General features: G+C 42.6%; 1 protein-coding gene across 1 annotated transcript in view; it reads right to left on the minus strand.

The window, feature by feature from the left end:
- The window catches only part of il1rapl2 (interleukin 1 receptor accessory protein-like 2), a 92292-nt gene that overhangs the window by 66830 nt on the left and 4715 nt on the right, over positions 1-20747 (minus strand). The window contains exons 3-5 of the mRNA XM_036548548.1: positions 18749-19022; positions 9887-10073; positions 9209-9362 (exon numbers count right to left, since the gene is read on the minus strand). Of these exons, the coding sequence (XP_036404441.1) occupies positions 9209-9362; positions 9887-10073; positions 18749-19022 (615 nt within the window). The remainder of the gene's footprint in view (positions 1-9208; positions 9363-9886; positions 10074-18748; positions 19023-20747) is intronic.

Genomic DNA, 20747 nt, shown 5'->3' on the forward strand with positions numbered 1-20747 from the left:
CACACATCAGCGTGTATCAATCTGCGCTCCAACACTCTGCCGTTTAGAGAACTGCTGAAGTGTTACCGCAGTGACATTGGGGATGACACTGCAGCATAATGGGACCCTTTGTCCCCCCCCCCCTCCTTTCCCCTTCTCCCATTAAGCCACATGCTAAAGGAGCACCCGCCCCGAAACACAGATGAAACAACAAGAAGAAAAGTCCATCTGGCTCGTGCTCCTGCTGCACAAGGGTTCCATTCAGAACCTGCTAATATAGTCCCTCCTCCACCCACTTCAAATGGGGTCTGTCCATTTAGTCCCGCACAGCCTCTGGGGGCATTGTGCATGTATATGTGTATGCATCGCAGATAACATCCTGCCATGATGTCCCTGGAGTAATTACAGTTATTCTAAGACCACTGTTCCGGTGCATGCACAATCTGCTGAATAGGAGCTGAGATTTTCATAAAATATTTACGCATAACCGTGATGACTTAATTTGTCAACTTCAATTCATTTGTTTCAACAGACAGACCACATGACGTATGGTTAGTCCACATATCATCGTATACCAAATTATGTTAGATTTGGAAGAAAGGAATAAATCATGTTTGACACAAAATATGTCCTAGCATAAGAAATTACAATATTGCATTCCAAATTGAAGGGATGTGCCCGTAATATCACAGGTGGTACACGATGGACCCTGCTCTGGGGCAGAAAGACAGTCAGATCATGGCTGTTCTTTTATATGCAGATTAGCTCCCAGCAACTAATTAGCAAGTACAAATATGCTCTGTCTACCCAAAGCCTTAAATTCAATTTAAATCATACAGATTTGTAGCTTGCTGGCTCAACCAACTGCATACTGACACTTTTCAACATTACTCAGAGGCTAGCCATCACTTTAAAACTATTATCTAATGTCAGATATTAATCTTCAAAAATGTAGGCCACTTTGCTGTCACAAGCCGATCTCATTTAAAACAGATATTATCATGTTTTTGCTAAGACTATCCACATATGGCTCTCTATACGACTGACAAAAACCACTTCATCCTTTCAAAAATTAGATAGCAGAATGAGAAGAAAACGTTCTTTGGTGGCAAGCACGTTGCATAATTCCATCTTCATCAGGCTAAGAGTACAATGGAATTATCAGACAAAACCAGGAGTAAGAAATTATATAATCAAGAGGTAATTATATGTCAGTGCTACTAAACATATAATTAAGGTCCTTTATAATGTTTTGTAATCAAAATTGTCCAAATGTATATACAAAAACAGTAATTGCATATTTTGAGAGCTGTGCCAGGTAACCATTGCTTAAATATTGTAAACCTGATAAGACTAATGTACCACAGATCTGTGGGAAAGCTGTGGGATAAAGTAACCACAGTCCAAATTAATGCCTCAACTAAAATGACACCTTATACCTTATATGTTATATAAAATATGCTTTATGCTTAACGTTTTCACATTTTAGCAGGTGACAGCTACTGTATGTTTTGCATCATTAATATGACTAAATTGCAATGATTGACATCTGCCTTTTAAAAGGCTATCACAGCGGACAAATCACTTCCAAAGCAGGTTTACAACCATTTGAAATATGAGTGTGTCGGCTGCCTGAAGGGGGAAAATGAAATGTGCTTAGATACTTTGAAATGACAGACATTTACAGGAATGTATTATAGCAAAATGCTAAAATGGCCATGGTGTCACACCCGCCTCCTTATAAATTATGAAGTGATAGACTACACAGATTGATTCATCACAGGAAGAAACAGGGATTTTGGATCGGAAACAGCCAGAGAAATTAATAGGTACATTTAGGAAAAGTCACAGATGGACTGCACACTAAGAGAAATCCACCCAAAATGACCATAAATTATAAGAGACATAACATTGCTACCAGCAAGGCTAAACAGCAAAAATTAAGATGGATAAGATGGAGAAAAAACTGTGGTCATTCAGGCAACCTGGAGGATACATTTCCCCACAGAACAACAAGCATTACAAGTATGCGCATACATTTTCTTCAATAAAACCATCCCTGCAATATGATGGTAAACATTCTCTCAATGACTGGAAGTGTTTGGGATCAGGGGCTAATTGATCCTCCACAGTTCTTAGCTTTGAAAAATAAATTTACACGGCAGTCACTAGGATTTTTTAAAGTTCTTTGTGGTTAGATTGACTGTTGACGCTCACGCCACATGTGCTGAATACAAAATATAACTGACAGGGCACACCACTGTAAACTTAGACATTTAAATAAAAAACTCTTGCTGGTGGAGCCCTGACAAACTCAAACGGCTACCTTTGGCCTTTGAGCCGAGGATTAATGCGCGTGATCGTTTCCCAGTGTCATTTTTAATGAGTGATCAGGAGAGCCCTTGGAAGAGGCTAATGGGTTGCAGAGGTGGATATTATGTTAGCGTTCCATTTGCAAAGGCAGTTCTGCGTAGTGGCAAAACACTGCTCTCCAACCGCAGCAGCAGGGCTTGCGATGCCGCATCTATTACTTTGACAAATGAGCTGTACACAAGAAAGTGTTGCTGAATTCCTCCTCTCAAAGCCAGCCTAACCCCCCCCCCGTGACTTCAGCAGAGACAAATAGCTCTGTTTTCTGGAATGGATTCATTGCTATCTGGTTAAAGAGTAAATAACGCTTAGAATTAAAACACCAATTAGAAGAGTGAAAAAGGTGCTTCTCCATCACAAATTCTTACTGAGCCGAACGCACTAAGTGGATTTGCTCCCAAAGTGCCTCTCCCAGGGGAGGGCTCCCATTTAGATTTCCTTTGAAAGGTTGGTCGGACATGGGGATTACAGCATGTCTTAGGTCTACACAGCATGTCACATTTATTTACTGTGCTTATATACAACATTTGCTGCATAAATGCAGACATGGCGGGCATGGCAATCCTGTGTGATACCCTTCCCTTCGTGGACAGCAGGTACCGAGACCTAGATACACAGCGTGAAAATCTTCACGTGATTTTCGTTCCCGTCACGTTAAATCTTCTTACCGGATCAGCTGTGCAATCCCTTTAAGAATGAGAAGAAAAGGGGGAGAAAAAAAAACAAGCAAATCAAGCTGTCAAAAGAAAAGCTGCAACTCCGGAGCTTTATATACAAGAGGGAGATGTGGCCCTATTCTACGGAAAAGAAAGGGGGAACACAGAGACGCTCCCTTGAGGTTGCCGTTTGGTGTATCTGTGGTTAGAACCCAAGCATACAGACCTGGGGGAAATAACAGGGTAGTGAATTGTGACAATCGAAGGAAATTTATCAATACCAACAAGCACTCTAACCACATTTTTTCAGAACAAGGGAGAAAGCAGGTATCCTGACAATGTCATGTTCGGGAGCTGCAACACAAAGTTTCTTCCAATTGAAATGTGACACAAAAACATGATGGTTTTCATTTTCCCCAAATGCACAGTGACCTGGCTCCAGAGAAGTATTACTGTGTTATTAATAAGCAGTTGGAACAGAACCCTTTCAGGAGATGATTTGACCACTTTCCGGAGATGACTTCAGATCTTACAGTGAGCCTTAAAAGACAGTTGACTTGCATGTGCCAGGAACTTGAGTGATTTAGTATATCAAACTGAATATCTATGTCCAGTATTTATGCCATGCAGTTGTGAAGGTAACCAGTCTATTGCCACAAGGGGAAGAAAGACACACCACAAACTCAATGATCCCATACTGTACTCCAGAGCTTCCTCAAGGGCTACTTTTTATCTATTAAATGGGTAAAGGTCTGTTTTTCCTTTTATATGCAGATTCAATGTCAAATTCACACCTCCTTAGCTCTTTCTTCTTAGAACGTTTTAATGTCCCAAGGCCTCGCGTTCCTAGTTTAGATTAGACTGTGCTATATTCACTGTCCGCAGTCCTGCTCATCCAACACTATCAATAGAATGAGCAAAAGCCAAAGATGACAGCGCTCTTATTCACACCCCTGTCATGGTAAACGATATAGACTTAAAATCATTGCCAATACACTCTTTAAAAGCTTTAAGTCAACCTATAGGTCACTGGCACTATGAGCTACACAAAGAGCTTCTATAATTAGGCTGCATTGACAAACCAATTATCCATGAGGAGACCTCTATGAATGGTAATGATATATTACTGCTGATTTCATTACTAAACTATTAGTCAATAAGTTTAAAACGTGCTCACTTTTGATAATGCTGTCTTCATCAGAAATAGCGCAGCAAGTGGGGGTTGTCTGCTTATCTTAACATGCTATGAATTATAATGAAAAGAAAGCTAGAGATAAGGTAAAAGCAAGACCAGACTGGGTGCCAAAACTCACTCCATTTCAAATTTAACAAGGGCAACACGGTTTGCATTTACAACAAGAAGGTCAATGTATCAGATTCCAATATTTGACAGTCCATTGTGACACAAAAAGCAATGCTCTTTAAACAGAGATTAGTTCAGAAGACAGTACAAGAATATAACAATGATTATCATGAAAAGTAATGATAATAATGGGCATACCATTAAGAAAATCCCCATATCATCACAAACCAATGAATCTTTTGGAATTTAATTAAGGTGTTTGAATTATAAGCTGATGGGGCTCACATGATATGAGCATTGCAGAGGATAACAAAAGAGTAGAGGAGGGCATATTTCTGCCACACGGTTAAACTCTCGTGTGCAAACCCAATGGATTTACATCCTCCCCCATCTATTTAGAAGGAACAAACCGGAAAACCTCAGCTATTCCTATGAAATATCTGTAGGTGATATAATGCAATTTGCCTGACCAATGACTGAGTGCATTTTCCTGTCGATGAACAAATGAGCCCAGTCATGCTTCTAATTTTCCGAGTCACTGGGTGAATCAGAGTTAAGATTCACCACGGTGCTCCTTCCATTGGTAATCACTGGGTATCAACTCACCTCCAAATAATGAATGCACTGTGACCCGGAGAAGACTTTTAATTCCAGGTTTGCTTAAGCCATTACCAACGACAACAAAACCTTAGATGAACTCTTTTTTTTTCGTCGGCTGTGGCAAAGCGCATGTCCATTTTTACAGTCTACAACAGGCCAGACTCTTCTATCATAGCATCCCATGCAGGGCCGAGCCAACGGTATAGACCTCAAAGTAAATCTGAGATTCATCAGTGTCAAGCCGTAATGTCTTTTCCACTCAGTTTCCAATAAATAGTTATAAATGCCACACGGAGAAATATAATGTGCTGAACCTGCCCTTAGAATCTATTTGTCTTCTGTCTCAGATCACTTCTGTTATGAGCCTTTATATCATTGCCAGTTGAAGAATCCAGAGCTACGGTTCTCTCAAATGTCCTTATGGTGTCACTGAGGAGGGAAAAACAGAGCTAAAAAGTTTGCTTGCTGGAGAGGTGAGCAGCCAGTGGCAGGTTTTGAGAAGAGGTGGGTGTTTTTTTACTGAAATTTTGGTTTCCTTCCTTGGTGTTGTGAGGGAGGAATGAGTGACAGGCGATTCCTGTTTCCGGGCTCTGGCCTCCGTCCTCGTCATGCGTGGGACCGAAGGTGTCGCCGCGGCATGACCTGACGAGATGTGGGGTTATTAAACTTGAGGGCGTGTCAGCTTTGACTGCGCAGAAACAAATGTGTTTATCATCGGCCGGCGTTACACGGTGTATGAAGACAAACAGGACACGGTGGTGTCTTCTGACAGGCCATACATCCTCCTCCTTCCCCTCGGCTCATTATCACACGCTCCGCTTCGCTTAGCCAAAGCCCTTCTTCGGAGGCAGCCATGTGGGCCAGGGCCCCTTCTCCTGGTGAACCAACTACAGCTGCATCGCTCCAGGACCCCTGACAGCCCACATTTAGATGTGTCATAACTTCGGCCCGCATTAACAGAGACGCACATTCAAATATGTCTGCTCGACTTGTTTGTAATTTGATATGTACCAGAGCTTTGACCCGACCATAACAGCTCTGTACGGCATGTGTCTCCCTACACAGCCAAATGCATCTGCGCTGCCGAAACAAGTAAAATCCATCACTGCAAGAGCTCAGATTCTGTTAGTCTGCAATAAAGGGCACTGTAAGAATTTTTAAGAAAAGGAGATGCTGCTCAGATTTACATAGGTCACTGCACTTCCACCCAGAAGTCTGTGCATTCAATACCTCATAAAGTGTCCCTTTTCTTTAATAAAATGGATATGTATTATGTAACTTTTTGGAGACGTGGAGTGATATGTACAATGAACAATTTCTGCTTAAAGCAGAATGGTAGTAAGGATGGCACTCTTCAGCAAAAGCAGAGCTATACCTGCATAGTAATAATAAATTCACTGCTCAAAGTTCAGGGCAATGCACGTTATGTTCATTTTTAGATTGATCCCAAAATTTGAGTGATACTCGGTTCAAATTTGAATGATACCTGAAAAATAACAGGTAGAGGTCCCTGGTGGTTGAAACTGCTGTGTGTGATAACCCGTTGTGTCAGTGTGTTAAAAGACTAATGCCTAATGCATCCAGGGACTAATGGCATCATATTGTGGCTATGTACCTGCATTTACTCCACACACGGCCCAGATGGAATGATCCATTGGGTTTACAGATGGTGTGCTCTAGGCAATTTATCTCTGCTTATCTGCAAACCTTTCCTAGACATCCGGTAAAATGGGGGGACACTAATCAAATAATTAAGCTGTGATGTCTTTTTTTGCCACAAAAACTACTTTCAAAGGGCTGTTCTGTTTAGCCAGCATCCAGTTTAATGGTGCATGAAGTATGATGTCTAGAGGAAAATTTTCATACTTTAGCAGGTGCGTTAATGGAAACCTTACATCCAGATAAAGCAGAGATAGTTCAAGTTTTATGTGCAAAGATTTAAGTTTCCAAAAAAGGGCAAGAATTGCCCAAATTGATCTGAGGGAGCAGAGAGCATTTTATGATGGATTATGAGGCATTAAAGTAAATAGGTCATGGAGAATACACAAGGGTAAAAAGGTAGCTCAGACTCTGGAATTGCAGGGACTATGAACTTGATGGCCTTCCTAAGAAGGGGGGTAAACTCATTTTTCACAATTCACGGTGCTGACTAATTCGACAAAACAAATACGTTACAAATATTTTGTAGGCTCACAATATGCATGGCCATACTGCATTGCCTCTCATGGAGACAGTGATGACTGTTAAATTTAGCCAGAACGCAATGTTCTTTCGTAACAGGCATTTTGCTGTGGAATGCTTCTGAAATATTTATCACCTAGCCACCGACTGTAGAGGGAGGCCTCACCCCATTTTTTCTACTTATTGTCATTTTGGTTGGTGTGTCAGCTGGGTGTCTGTGCTGCCCATTGGGGGGTGCAGTGGGGCAGACAGCAGTGGTGGGCCAAAGTGCCCGCCTGTAAACGACCCCCCCCCCCCCCCCCCCCCCCCCGTAAGGCCATTCAGCTCACAGCATGTGACATGTGAACACAGTGAAAATAGTGAGGAGACCTCAGATCTCCCCCTTGCAGGCCGCATGGAGACAAACAGAATGCAGTGGCATTCAGTGGCAGCACCATGCATTGTCATTTACCCCCCATTTCGTGACAGCCTCCTTCCTGTCAGAGCTGGCCCTGTCAGCACGCACTGTAAGCACACCCTGGAGATGCGAGGGGCTCCTCGGAAATCAAGCGTGCAGGTGCTTATAAAGCAATGAGTGATGTTTCACTGGGCAGATAGTGAATTAATGCTACAGTATCTCCTTTGCCTTACACAGCTTCAGCTCAAAACTAACATTTTACTAAAGCAGAGAAAAAAAACATACTATACAGTTAATTACTGAGATTCATATTTGCATAAGTACATAAGACTCTTACACTCTCTAGAGAAATCGTGGTGACGTATATAGCCTGAGAAGATACCAGCATATGGTTCCCCATCTTAGAGAGCTCTTCCATGTGCTGTTTTTTCCCTCCAGTGTTACAGTACTACATCTCAAACCACGTCAGTGGGAGGTCAGATTCTCTGTGCTGTATGACTGACAGAAGGTTCATTAAATCAGGATGCTCCTCCAGCCCCACACAGCTGTGCTGTGGAGTAGGTCCTATACATCGGGTTTTTCTAAGGTCAACGTTGTGGTTTTCTCCAGAGCTGACTGCAGTGCAATGTGACTGTGTGGTTTCAGGGCTATATATGTTTGTATTGTGTAATGTTTCCATAGTTTCTAGAGCACTGACAGTATCAGTGCTAGGTGTAACGTAGAAACTGTGTGGTTCAGTGTGTTTAACGACAGTGTATCATTTCAATGTTGTCTGAAATGACTGTGTGTGGTTTCAATACTGAGTGTAATGGCTGTATGCGGTTTCAACAGTGAGTGTAATGGCTGTGTGTGGTTTCAGTGCTGTGTAATGACCCTGTGTGGTTTCAGTGCTCTGTGTAATGAATGTTTGGTTTCAGTGCTGTGTAATGACACTGTTTTGCCTCATTGCAGTGTAATGACGCTGTAATTTTAGTGCTATGTAATGGCTATTTGTGTTGTCACAATGGGCCCTGTTTTCGGAGGAGGGTAGTAGGCGGACGGGGCGAGTGAGCCGCGGCCGGCAGCTGTTCCCTGTGTAATCAGGACCGCGCTCACGGCGCTGAGGTCCAGTGCACTGGCCTGGAATTCCAGCCTTCACGTGACAGGGCCGGGGGGTGGGGGAGAGACGCAAGATCAAACCCAAAACCGCAGGAAGGAACGGGAATAAATAAATCCATCTCGCGTCACGGCAGAGGCCAGCGTTTATACTGCAGGGCAGCGCGCAGACACAGTGATGCTCCGGAAACGCTCGAATGATGAATAGCACTGTTGAAAGTGCTGCAGCGCATCCCATTATGGCACTCCACAATATTTCATTTACTCAGAATCATCCCTGAGCGCTGAGAGGTCTACAGTATATGGTGCAGCCTTCGCTCAGTCTATGACAGAGAAGTTCACGTTTGCTTGGGTGGAGCGCACCACGGCTTTCTTCACAACATTGCATCAATCATGCTTTGAATAATCAGCGTGCCGCACTTTAAAACGGTTTCCTCAGATGCACACTCACAAAAATCTGCACATATGCATCCCACCCAACTACAGACACATCACACAAATCAGATGCATATATACACACACAGGCACACAGGATTCCTCATCAGCTCTGAGAACTTGAAGCTTGACCAAAGTCCCCTGCACCATGTGACAAAGAGGCTCAGCTGGGTGCATAAAATGTCACCCTACCTGTGACTTTGAGCTCTGTGGTCCGCCGCACCACTCTGCTGCCGTACTTCAGCTCGCAGGTGTAGTTCCCCCCATCGTCCTCCTCCACCTCTGGGATCCACACACTGGTGGTGTTCACAATGATTGAACTCCGCCACGTCTTCTTCTGACACTCCTGAAGGCAAAGGGTCCCCGTGTAAAAGATAAGGAATAGCGTTCTGATTTGATCCCTATGCTGTCTCTATACAGAAGTATGCCGGTTCTAAGGTTCAGACTGGGCAGTGCCATTGTACCCTTGAGGAAGACACAACCACAAAAGCGTTATATCTAAAAAATTATGAGTCTGACTATTGTCTATCTATTCCATATCTGCCAACACTGTTTCATATACATTTCACTTCATATTTATTTGGTTACCACATCTACTACTGTATATGGCTCAGACACATACAAATAGACAGAAAAGTCTTGGAAAAAAAAACAGTGCATTTGACAGTTCATAAAACAGTTTTATAGTACAACTGACAGAACAGGATGATGTTGAAACACTGCCCGATGACAGCCGCTGGTCATTTATGCGCTCTTAAACTGTGACACATCTGCATTTTTTCAGTGTCACGTTCCCATTTTGACCAAGCTATCCCTGCCACTGTTTATGTTTTCAGAGTGCAGGTAGTGCATTAGCGTGATGCTGATTACCTTATACCATGTCATCATGGGCTGCTTGTAGGGAGCCAGGTAATCATCGATGTCGGGGCAGGTGATCATCTTGCTCTTGGTGATCTCGGCCTTCTCCAGGTGGCGTATCTTGCTGTTGAAGCACAGGCCATCGTCGCTCTCCTCCACCGTCAGGGACATGGACACTTTCATGCAGTACGTGGAGTTCCTGGTAGGGGAGAAAAGGAAGGCTCTGCAGTTCCGAGTTCCAATCTACCAGCTCAGCGTTACACCCTTTTCGATACAGTGTATGGTAATCTGTCTATGAATGGTTTAATGAACTGAGCACAGTAACCGTGGCAAAAAGATGGCAGAGGGATAATCAGGCTGTTTCGCACACCTCCTCCCCCGCAGGCGTCCTTGAGGATTTCTGTGTCAGGCGGCCCACTTGGACGACGCAGGCGACTGTACTGTGTCATCGGAAGTGACTGCCACAGCCACCCTGATTGAAAATGCATGAGGTCGCCAGCCATGTGGGCAATGTGTGTCAGCCCTTGCCCTGCTGTGCACTGAACCTTCTTAAACAAGTTCACCGTGTTCGGTGCCAAGATCTAACATTCCACATCAAACATTCAGCTGGCCTACAGGCGGACATCACGCACCACGCGTCACATTGCTGCCCTGCAAAACCCCTGGGTTGGTGTGTGGGCGAGGGGAATACAGGGTAATTCTGCCAGTTAGTTTACCCTCTGAGTGAAGGGACAGGGATTGATTTGCATTCATGTTAGCCAAAACTGCATATTGTTTTTTTTTTTTTGCCAACGTCAAAAAGCACAACAAAAAGAGTAAACTGACTGATGCTGCAATCATTAAGGACAAATGAACAGAACACATTCAAAGAACTGCAGCTGACAATTAATAGAAGAATTCAGTTTAATCTATCGAGCAATCTTGATTCCTTTCCATTTTAATAATCTCTTTTTTTCGTGCTGATATTCTCAAACAAAAATTTAAGCAACACCCCTCTGATTATTCATATACTTACTAATGAGGGATTTCAATAAGCCGCAGTTCATTTTCACAGTCTTGTATGTGAGCTGCTTCAGAATAAAGTGCAAACCCTGTATTGGTATCCACGTGAGTCATTTTAATGGTCTACTTAATGCCCCCCGAGCACTCTTGATGTTCCATACCCTGTCAAAGGCAAATGCATTTACCTGTGCTTATTTTCCCCAGAGCAAATTTAATTTGCTTTTCACTGTCATGCATGCCAAAAAGTGCCATCAAGTGTCGCTTTCTATTTAAACTTTTATCATAGAGTGTACGAGATAACCTGTTCTAGGTAAGCACTGGACTGAGGATCAGTAAATGAATACCACAAATATTACAGTACAGCAACATTCACTGAAAGGCTCACAGATCCATAAGGTTAAACATGTGGCCACTGACACGCTGCTACTGGGAGTTCATTTGAGGTCACCGAATGTGTTCCACCACAGGTTTCAAGCTGTGTTTCCAGCTCTTTCTGGACCACCACAGATACTACCTACCAGACAGACTCCCACAGATCAGATCAGAGGATCAGAGTTTAAGGAGCGAGAACCTGCTTAAAATGACACCCTGCATCTTTGGTGCGGAAATGACACCCTGTCTGTCTGACACTAAGAGCATACCCCCTGTGACCTCTTATGGGGAAAATATGAAAGTGGAATAGTTTATTCGTCAACTATGAACCTCTCTCTTTAAGCATGTCAACAGGCTCTTGAACATACGATTATCAGAAAATGAGGTGTTGCAGATTCCATACCAATTACCACAAGAAATGAGACGATGACGTTCCTTGACTGCTAACTCTGGTACCACCACTGCATCTGCTCTATGCTATTTACTGTGAAGGTTTAGGAATTATGCCACTATAATTTACAGGATCTATAGAAACTTTGGAAACTTGGGACGTAATTAGTATTTTAGAAAAGTAGATTTTTAAAAAGAATTCTTTATCTGTGTGCTCATGCCGTTGGAACAGAAAATTATGTTATGGAGGAAAAAAATATTAAGAAAAAAGCTAAAAACGAAAGATAAAAATGAAAAATAATACTTTTAAACAATTCCAGCAAATGTATTATTGGCCTTAACTACTTAAAAAGGAAATCTGACATAACAAGTAAGATTTTTTATAGTTACCTGTAATAATATTTGTGTTTCTTTCACTTGTGGAGTGGCAAAGTATTCGATTTAGGTTGTTAGGATTATATTCTGCAACTCATGGGACAAAATTTCCCCCGCCCAGCCGCAATGAGATAATGTCCTGCATTACAAATCAAAGTATGAACATGATTTTTAAAAGACACACATTTTTAGCTGTATGCTTATTTCCTTAGTTGTTAAACTGTTGAATGTTTTGCATTCTCGTATCCTTCCCACAGATACATTGAGTAGGCTATACTGCCTGCTTCTGTGGATGTAAAGCTATATGCTACATGATAATTAATACAATGAACCCATGATAGCATTAGCTGGCATTATGGTGTCATTATGCTACCGCATTGCAGGAACTGTGCAATTCGGCAATATTAGCTTGCTGGCTAATACTACACTGATAGTAGTGTGATAACATGTTAAATGAGATTGTTAAATGAAATGCCCCTTTGTATTACACAGCTAAACATATCAATGGTATTCACTCAGTTAAGGACAGAATAAACAGTATGGGAACACAACACACTGCACTAAAGGGGGTCATTGACGGTGGTCCACATGTTGCTGTAACACTCTGGTGGCCTGTTGTTGGCTTGATATGCCTCTTAGCACTTTAGCCAAGTAACCAACTTTTTAATTTCATTTTAAGTGGATGCTTGACTGAAGTGTTATTCTTCGCTTGCAAGAAAGAAATGATACAAACCGTATGGGCCTGGGCTGTTCATGATTTATCTAGCAATGGTAATTAGTAGTGTGCTAGCCAACTTATTTTGTGCTGCTTTGTATGGAAAAACTCAGAAGGACAAATAATAAAATACAGTTTGAACAGATGCACACTGCTGTCTACCTAGATCTGTAAGTAGCGAGCAAACTTTTATAGCAACTTTATGCAAGACAGAAGTTTCAGAATGGCTGAAAAATAACCTTTTCTATAATATTACAATGGTTTGTTTACATAGATAACTTTATGGCAAAAGCAAGACTAGCTGCAATTACAGTTTATTTGATACATTCAAAGTTTTTCTCAGCCATGTCTCTCAGCCATGCAGCACTGTGCCTGTATAAGTCTCAATACAATGTAAGCTAGTTATATTATATAAATCGGGACATTCGGCAACAGCTGAAATTAGTATTTCCACCATTTTCTCTTTCTCGCTATGTAGAATTTCACATGCTGTAAGTGAAATCCTTACAAGTTTCTGAATCCTTAACCAGAAGCAGCAGGCTGGAAAGCTGAGCAAGTGTTAACTGAGAGCGTGCTCTCGAGAGTGGTGCTTAACGAGCATGGGCACTGCCTGCTGGATTTGCTGTCCACCGAAAACTCAGTGAACCCCTGGCAGTAGTTGCACACTGCCTCTTTGGCCCATTAACAGGTTATGTTTATGAAGCTGGTTTTCAGCCTTGAAAATGTATTTTTCATGCACACTACATCAATATATTCTTATGTATATTTTTAAAATGTAATTGAAAATTTCCAAAATCTCCAGCTGTAATTGATTCCTGAGTGTTTCCATGGAAACTCTCAAATTGTACAGGGAACATCCCCTCCCTTTAGAACCTTATGCAGTTTACATACGTTTAAATATTATTCCTGGGGAGTAATTTAAGTACAATATCCCTACATTACAATGGCATAAGCATAGCAGCTTTAAAAGCAACAGATATATCAGCGGCATCACTGAATGGAATGAATTGTAGTTGCCTGGTTGTAAATCAATATTAAACATATATTTACATATCAATGTGTGTCATAGTTCTTGGGCACTGCTCTCATAAGTCCTCAAGGAACATTGATTGTGTGTAGTCTCTGACCTTGAGTATAGCTTAGCTCCTACATAGCATTTTAAACCAGCCTCTCATTCCGCCTGGGTTGCTCACGAGTTTGAAAAATGACTCTGTGGGCTGCTTGAACCTAATAAAAGAGCTTAATAAAGATGCATTCCAGATAGGGAAATTCAACACTCTGACCTTTGCCACAAAATCCAGGAATATTCCATAGATCAAACTGGGGGAAAAGCACTTCCACAATTTTATTGTACTTGAAAGAGCATCCCTTTTGTCATTTTAAAAGAAACACTAAATACTTAATGTAGAACGCTAAATGGTAAATGTTTTGTAAAAAATATGAAACAACAAATATCATGCTTTTTCATGTCAGCTTCCAAATGATCATACAAAACGAAATACTGCATTGACTGGATTTACATGCATTTAATAACAAAGGAAGCAACTTATGCAAAAGCGGGCATTAATATTTCTTGCACGCTGTTTAATTCAAAAGCTGTAGAAAATCTGGCTCACAAACACAGACCAGTATTTCACAAAAGACAGCTTCCTTTACTACAGCATTTTGTTGTTTTATTTTTTCATGGACTCACTGTGCACACTTAATGTTTATGATTGCACCCACCATACAGATCAACAGTCTTGGGCAATTCGTGGCTGGATCAATGGCTACATTTCATGTCCAAGGTCAAATGGGTGCAAGCGTTAACAGGCCCGTCCCTTTGGGCAACAGCAAATCAAAACTGCTGGGCTTTCAAGCCCTAAAACCTGCTTACTCTGCAGGCTCTTTCACACCACACAGCGTGCCATTAAGCAGGGGGCCATTGTGGACGGGCCGTCGCTATGGCAAGAGTTAACGGGAAGGTGATTTCAAAAAGCTGTGCGCGGACAGAGGAAACTGTGCGCAAAAGCAACTTAACAAGCATCAACACTCCCAGGTGACCCCCTCCTCCCACCCCACTGGTAATTAGGACGGAAGAGATTCGGTTGGTGAGAGAGGAGCAGCGTTCCGCTCCTGAGAGCACCGTCACACACAAGGGAGCACAAAGTCTTCCAGGTCCGTCCGCCAGCCCTGCGGGTGAGCCCCCCTGCCTAACGCCACAGCCCGAGCCCGCGGAGAAAGCAGGCCATTTCCGCTAATGAACATGGAGGGAAATCAGCTCCTGGTTTGGGGCCACTGGGCCCGAGATGGCTCTGGTAATGGCTTATACCCTCCAGCGTGCACCAAGGCCCAGCCAGCGCCTCTAGATTATTAAAGCGATTGGTATTCAGATTGAAGCAATTTGCAGCGCTACGGCTGCTTGTTTGATTATCAATGGCACTATTATTTGCCTTCCTAAATTTGAGTAAACAAAGAAATAATGAGGTTTCAGACTCCAGTCAGGACTTTTAGAGGTTTTGTAGAACAATGTCACAAACTTAAATAGCTTTTACGAATGCTATTCTAAAGGTATGGCTGCTATATATTACAGGGGCCTCTTTTTAAATGATCAACCTATATAATTTCATTCAGTTATTTGTTCACTTATTTGGAGATCAGCAACTCTAACTTGTTTCACAAAAACAGCCCTATGGACAATGCTTGGGAGCTGAGTAACACTCTGAATTCATTTTAAAGCCTGACATCATAAACTTTTTGGTTCAGAGTGTGCATGTCTACAAGTGTGTGCATGTGTGTGTGTGTGTGTGTGTGTGTGTGCATATGTGCATGCATGTTAGTGTAAATGTGTGTCTGTGTGTGCATGTGTTACTGTGTGTCTGTGTGTGCATGTGTTACTGTGTGTGTGTTGGGAGGTGTAAAAGTGGATGAGGTTTCTACTGTGGTTAGTTAAGTCTGGGCTTCTCTCTGTACTGCATGCTGTGTTCTGTAAAAATGTGCCAGTGGTGTTCAGCCTCCAGCCAAGGTGACTCCTAACCATGGAAGATAACACTCATGGAGTTCTGCTTGTGAGGCAAATGAATGTGCAGAATCAGTCGCAAATACCTCTATCTTCTATGTGGAGAGAGGTTTGCTTTGGAAAGGCCATGCAAAGAGCACCAGACATTGAAGACCTCTCTCAAACAAGCTGCCTGAGAAAATCCAAGATTTTCAGCAAACGATAACACTGATTCTAAGGAGTTTGATTTTAATAGTATTTTGTTTTTCGAGAGAAGCTGTTTCATGGTTCAGATATAATGAATCTTCTTTTTTATCGATTTTGTTCAAGACAACCCGCTTGGTTATTTTTTCATACTGTGAAGCTTCAAATGACAACAAATCTTTGAATGTAATAAGTTTACAATCCTGCCTTAGAAAAATGACTGGTTATACAAACTTCAGAAAAAAGCCAGAAGTACAAGCTTTACACTATGTGCAGAAATAAAGTACTTTATTTTAAACACCATCCAATGCACAAAGAAAATGTAAAACATTACTAACATGTACCATAAAAATCAAACTTTAGGTTGTAATCTGTGTTGAGCAGCAGGGTCTAAGCACTCACTAACCCATCCTGTTCTGAGGAAAAAAACACAACTGAGGTGGCAGTAAAGCTTAAGTCATTTAAAGTCAGAACTGAGACCTGTTCTTAATCTCTGAAATACTGGCGAGGGAGAGCTGATTCTAATCCTGCAAGGCACAGAGACTGCTCTCTCGTTTTCTCTTTGGCCAGATTAATAGGAAGTTTAAAAAGCTGGACTGCTTTGTAAGGTGAGGTCCGTGACACCCGGGCAATTGCCGGGAGCAGAATTATCTTATAAGCGAGGAAAAAAAAGACAGGTGGCACAGATTACTCGCCAGATCTCAGGGGACTATCTCAAGGCAGGGCCGAGCTGAAGAAAAAGGACACAGTGGCAGCAGAGTGAAAAATAATGAAGGTTTTTTTTTTTACAAAACAAGTGCTCTGGACTCATTTAGAGGTGTCATCCCAACCGAGAGAATGTACTTTTTTTCTCTGACCTGAAGTTGTTGAATTAGCAAATAACACACAGGCACTGTTGGACAAAAGCCTGTCTTCATCCACCAATGCTAGTGGCAGACGCTACGTGGAATCCACCTTGCTGGCTGTTAGTGATACTGGCCTGATGGGCCCATTGGCTGGGGCTTAACACGTGTCACACGGGGCACTTCCAAAGTCAGAGTGGTCAGTGCGTGCCATTGGCTGGGGCTTAACATGTGTCACGCGGGGCACTTCCAAAGTCAGAGTGGTCAGTCCATGCCTCGTCACACATCTGCAGGGCAGGGGCTTGACCTGGTGCACTGGCCTACTCCATCACTGCCCAACAGTCCCCCACGGCACCTCTGCGTTCCCGGGGTACAGGTGGAGTGCCGGAGTGCAGGTGACTTGTGGGTTCAGGGGTTTATTTTTCTTTAGAAAGAGGGGGCTTGTAAGTCTGGGACAAAAACAGATAGCATATTATCCCTCCCGCAGGTCACTGGACCCTCACGGCAAATAGATTCCTCTATTCCAGTCCCATCCTGTCATTTCAGGCACAGCAGCCACTGCCAATGTTATTTTACAGCAATTGTCTCTCAGAACCGTGTCACATTTCTCTGTAAATACCCAGCGACTCGACGCTGGGCTCTGAGCTCCCCTGTTTGGAAGAGAATATCAGCTCTTCTGAATGCTGATTGTGTTTTCGTATTGTCGTTAGGAGACTCATTTATATGTGCTGTCGGTATTCTAACTGGCACGAGGATCAGCGGAGAACAAGAACACTGTTTATTTGGTTTCCATAATTCTTTTATCACAGTGATCGATACTCGATATGCAATAAAGCAGTAATGTTTTAACACGTAAACCCGGCAATGTCTAAAATCATCTCACACTATAGGGGGTATTCAATCACATTCAAGCATTATGTTTTCTTCCAACCTTAGTCATCATAATGAGTTTGGCTGCACTGACGTTAATGAAAAACATTTTGTCAGACTTGAAAAACTGAGTGCCTGTTTAAAGTCATTACTCTAGGTAAAGGACAAAGTACCATAGTGGTGATAGATATATGCAGATAGAGACTGTAGTATGTAGCAGACAGTCATAAGTTCAGGTAGCCATTCCCATCGAATTCTCGCCCATGCAGAGCACCGGTCTCTGTGGTTCGTCCTGAAGAAAAAGGCTCAGCTTGATGGCTATCTACCAACACATTGGCATTCATTGCGTCTGTCCCTGCCCATGTCCGACTGAGTGGGAAAGTAAGTATAATAAGAGCCGCAGTGAAACTGACAGGAACTTGGTTCTAATTAGACTGTCAGCATAGCGTGAGGGGAATATGGAGCTGCACTTATTAAGGAACCTTATTACTGGCCAGGAAAAGCATCAGGTTTGTCAGAGAAACAGCCTTTTTTTTCATTGCAAGAACTGCAAAAGTTCTGTGCTGGAAACAGAGAAAAAGAGAGCGTCTCACAGCATCATTGATAGAGAAGTCACTAATAAATTTGGTGATGAGGTATAGATATTGATTTAACTCTTCCTGATTATTTACAAGAGGAAATCTGTAAGTCAGGCGGGCCTTTCAACGTCATGTGTTACGATGAACTGAACCCTTGGTTTTGAGTAATCCAAGCAAGCACTTGAAGACAAACACAGAGCGCGCTGCAATGATGATATATTAATGAAGCTGGAAGAGCCGGTCCTTTTGTGGAATGTCAGCTACATATCTTGGTACAAGGAAAATCTTCAATGCATAATCCCTGCTGCCTTTCGAATCTGTGAATGTCACATGGTCAGTCATGTGTGTTTCCAAGGAGGAAGAGAAAGACAAGGCTAGAAATAGAGACGGAGAGAGAGCAAGCAGGAAAAATGGACTTCTCCCTCTACTGTTCCAAGCAGTCAGGAGACCAGCTTTGCCCTAGTGGGGTGCTGGATGCAGTGAAGTTGAGCCACCCTGTGACTGGGTCATTAGCTGACTGGCAAGGTGATGCCAAGGAGTGGGACCTACCTGAGGACACAGGTGTAGAAACCGTTATCCTCCATCTCGGCTGACCGGAACCAGATGGAGTCGTCCTCTTTGCTCAGCCTGTGCCCCGAGAAGATGATGGGCTCCTCAGAGTCACCCTTATTCTTGTACCAGATGAGCCGCAGCTTGGCGCTCTGGGCCATGGAGTAGTTGGTCCTGATGTAGCTGTAGAAGAGGGCGCACTTCACTCTGACCGGCTCGCCCGCCAGCACTCTGTACTTCTTCAGGTCCACCGACCAGTCGATACAACCGTCCACTGTGAAGGAAGCACATTATACACAGTACACATTTAATAACATGAAAAGGGTCAGCTGCATAAGCTTGCGTGCCAAGAGTCTTCAGAGTACAGTGCAGTTCGGCAAGAGCATAATGGAACTAAACAAGCACTGCCGCTGGACCTAGGGTCAGATGGAAATGAAGTCGAAAGTATGTGCACCTCCACCACGCATTAGCATACTGGGCTCCTCTCTTATTCAGTGTTTTCATTTGGACCTTCATTTGCATTCTAAAATGGAGATTTTTTTCCCCAGCTTCAAAGACATTTCAAGTTCTGCTTGGTAATTTACAGTGGCTCTCATCTGTATTTTCCGCTGGAGGTGAGCGTGAACCCATGGCAACCCCCACCTTAATGACAACTCGGTGCAGCTCAACAGAGCATGATCTTTTCAACCCGTGACACAAGGCAAAATGATAGCATATAACAGCAGGTGAAGGGAACATCATTTCGGCATCATGATTACAATAAAAGATGCATTGTGGTTTAGAGCGTATACAACGCCTACAGTACAGAAGCACCACTAGCATCGACCACCTCCTTTTTTAAGAACAGGACAGGAGGCACTGCATAACTCAAAAGATAGGGAGAAGCACTTGTGAGTCTGCCTTTTCAGGGTCACTGCCTTGGTGCGTGCATGACACATTCAACTGAACACATTTCATAAATTTCATATACTCATTGGGCCTCATTCATCAAATTGTAATGAAAATGTGCATATTTTATTCCAATAAAGTCATGTTGGATCCATTCCACCTGCGGAAACACCTAGTTTCATTCCATTACAGTTGTAAACCAGGCAGTGGAAAGGTTACAGGTCACGTGTATTTCACTACTTGACTGAAAGATGCTTAATTATTCTACTTCATGGCCATATTGTCTAGGACACAGCAGTAAGTCTAAACACATCCAGCAGGCCTTTTATCATACAAGTGCTGGACTCTGTCACCAAGCGAGTGTATATACTGGCATGTCTATGGTTGTAGGCTCCCTGTGGTTTCTACAGGTTAGCCAACAGTGCCATCAGCCACAGTTTCACCATGTAACCCCTTTTAGCTACAGTATAGACAGATTCAGGATTACAATGTGACAAGTAAGTTTAATTAATAGCCGGCTGATGCTACCAAGTAGGTTTGTCTACAAAGGTAAGTTTGTTCACATATAAATTTGATAGTTACAGTTTTATTGTAATGGTTAAAACACACATTGTCTTGCTAAAATGTATACTTGTGTACGTGGTCCATGTAGTCTGGAGCAGACGTAAATGTATTATACCATTTGTGAACCTAAGCACAAATTCCAACGAAGAACAAATTGATGAATTCTAAAATGTTTGTCAGATTGATTGTACGATCACTGCACAGAATTGTTTGCATGTGTGAATAGCGGATCTGGTCCAATGACTTTTTCTTTAAAATGTAGTGTCGCTTTCAATTTCCAAAAGGACACACGTACTGGAGGCTAACTGTCAAGTAAAGCACTTTTAATGTAAAAAAAGACTCAATGAGATCAAATACCAAGTGCAGCGAGATGAACACTTTCAGAGCAGTAGGTAATGACAGTGGAGAGAGCACTCTTCCTGTAAGTGGAGACCATATTTGCATTTAAATATTAACATCACCAAATTCTGCCCGCCATCTTAGTGCACCTCACGTGAGGTTGGCTCGTTATAAACCATTTCCAAAGATACGCATTCCAAAGATATGG

The sequence above is a fragment of the Megalops cyprinoides genome, chromosome 16, assembly GCF_013368585.1.
Source record: "Megalops cyprinoides isolate fMegCyp1 chromosome 16, fMegCyp1.pri, whole genome shotgun sequence".
Taxonomy (NCBI): Eukaryota; Metazoa; Chordata; class Actinopteri; order Elopiformes; family Megalopidae; genus Megalops; species Megalops cyprinoides.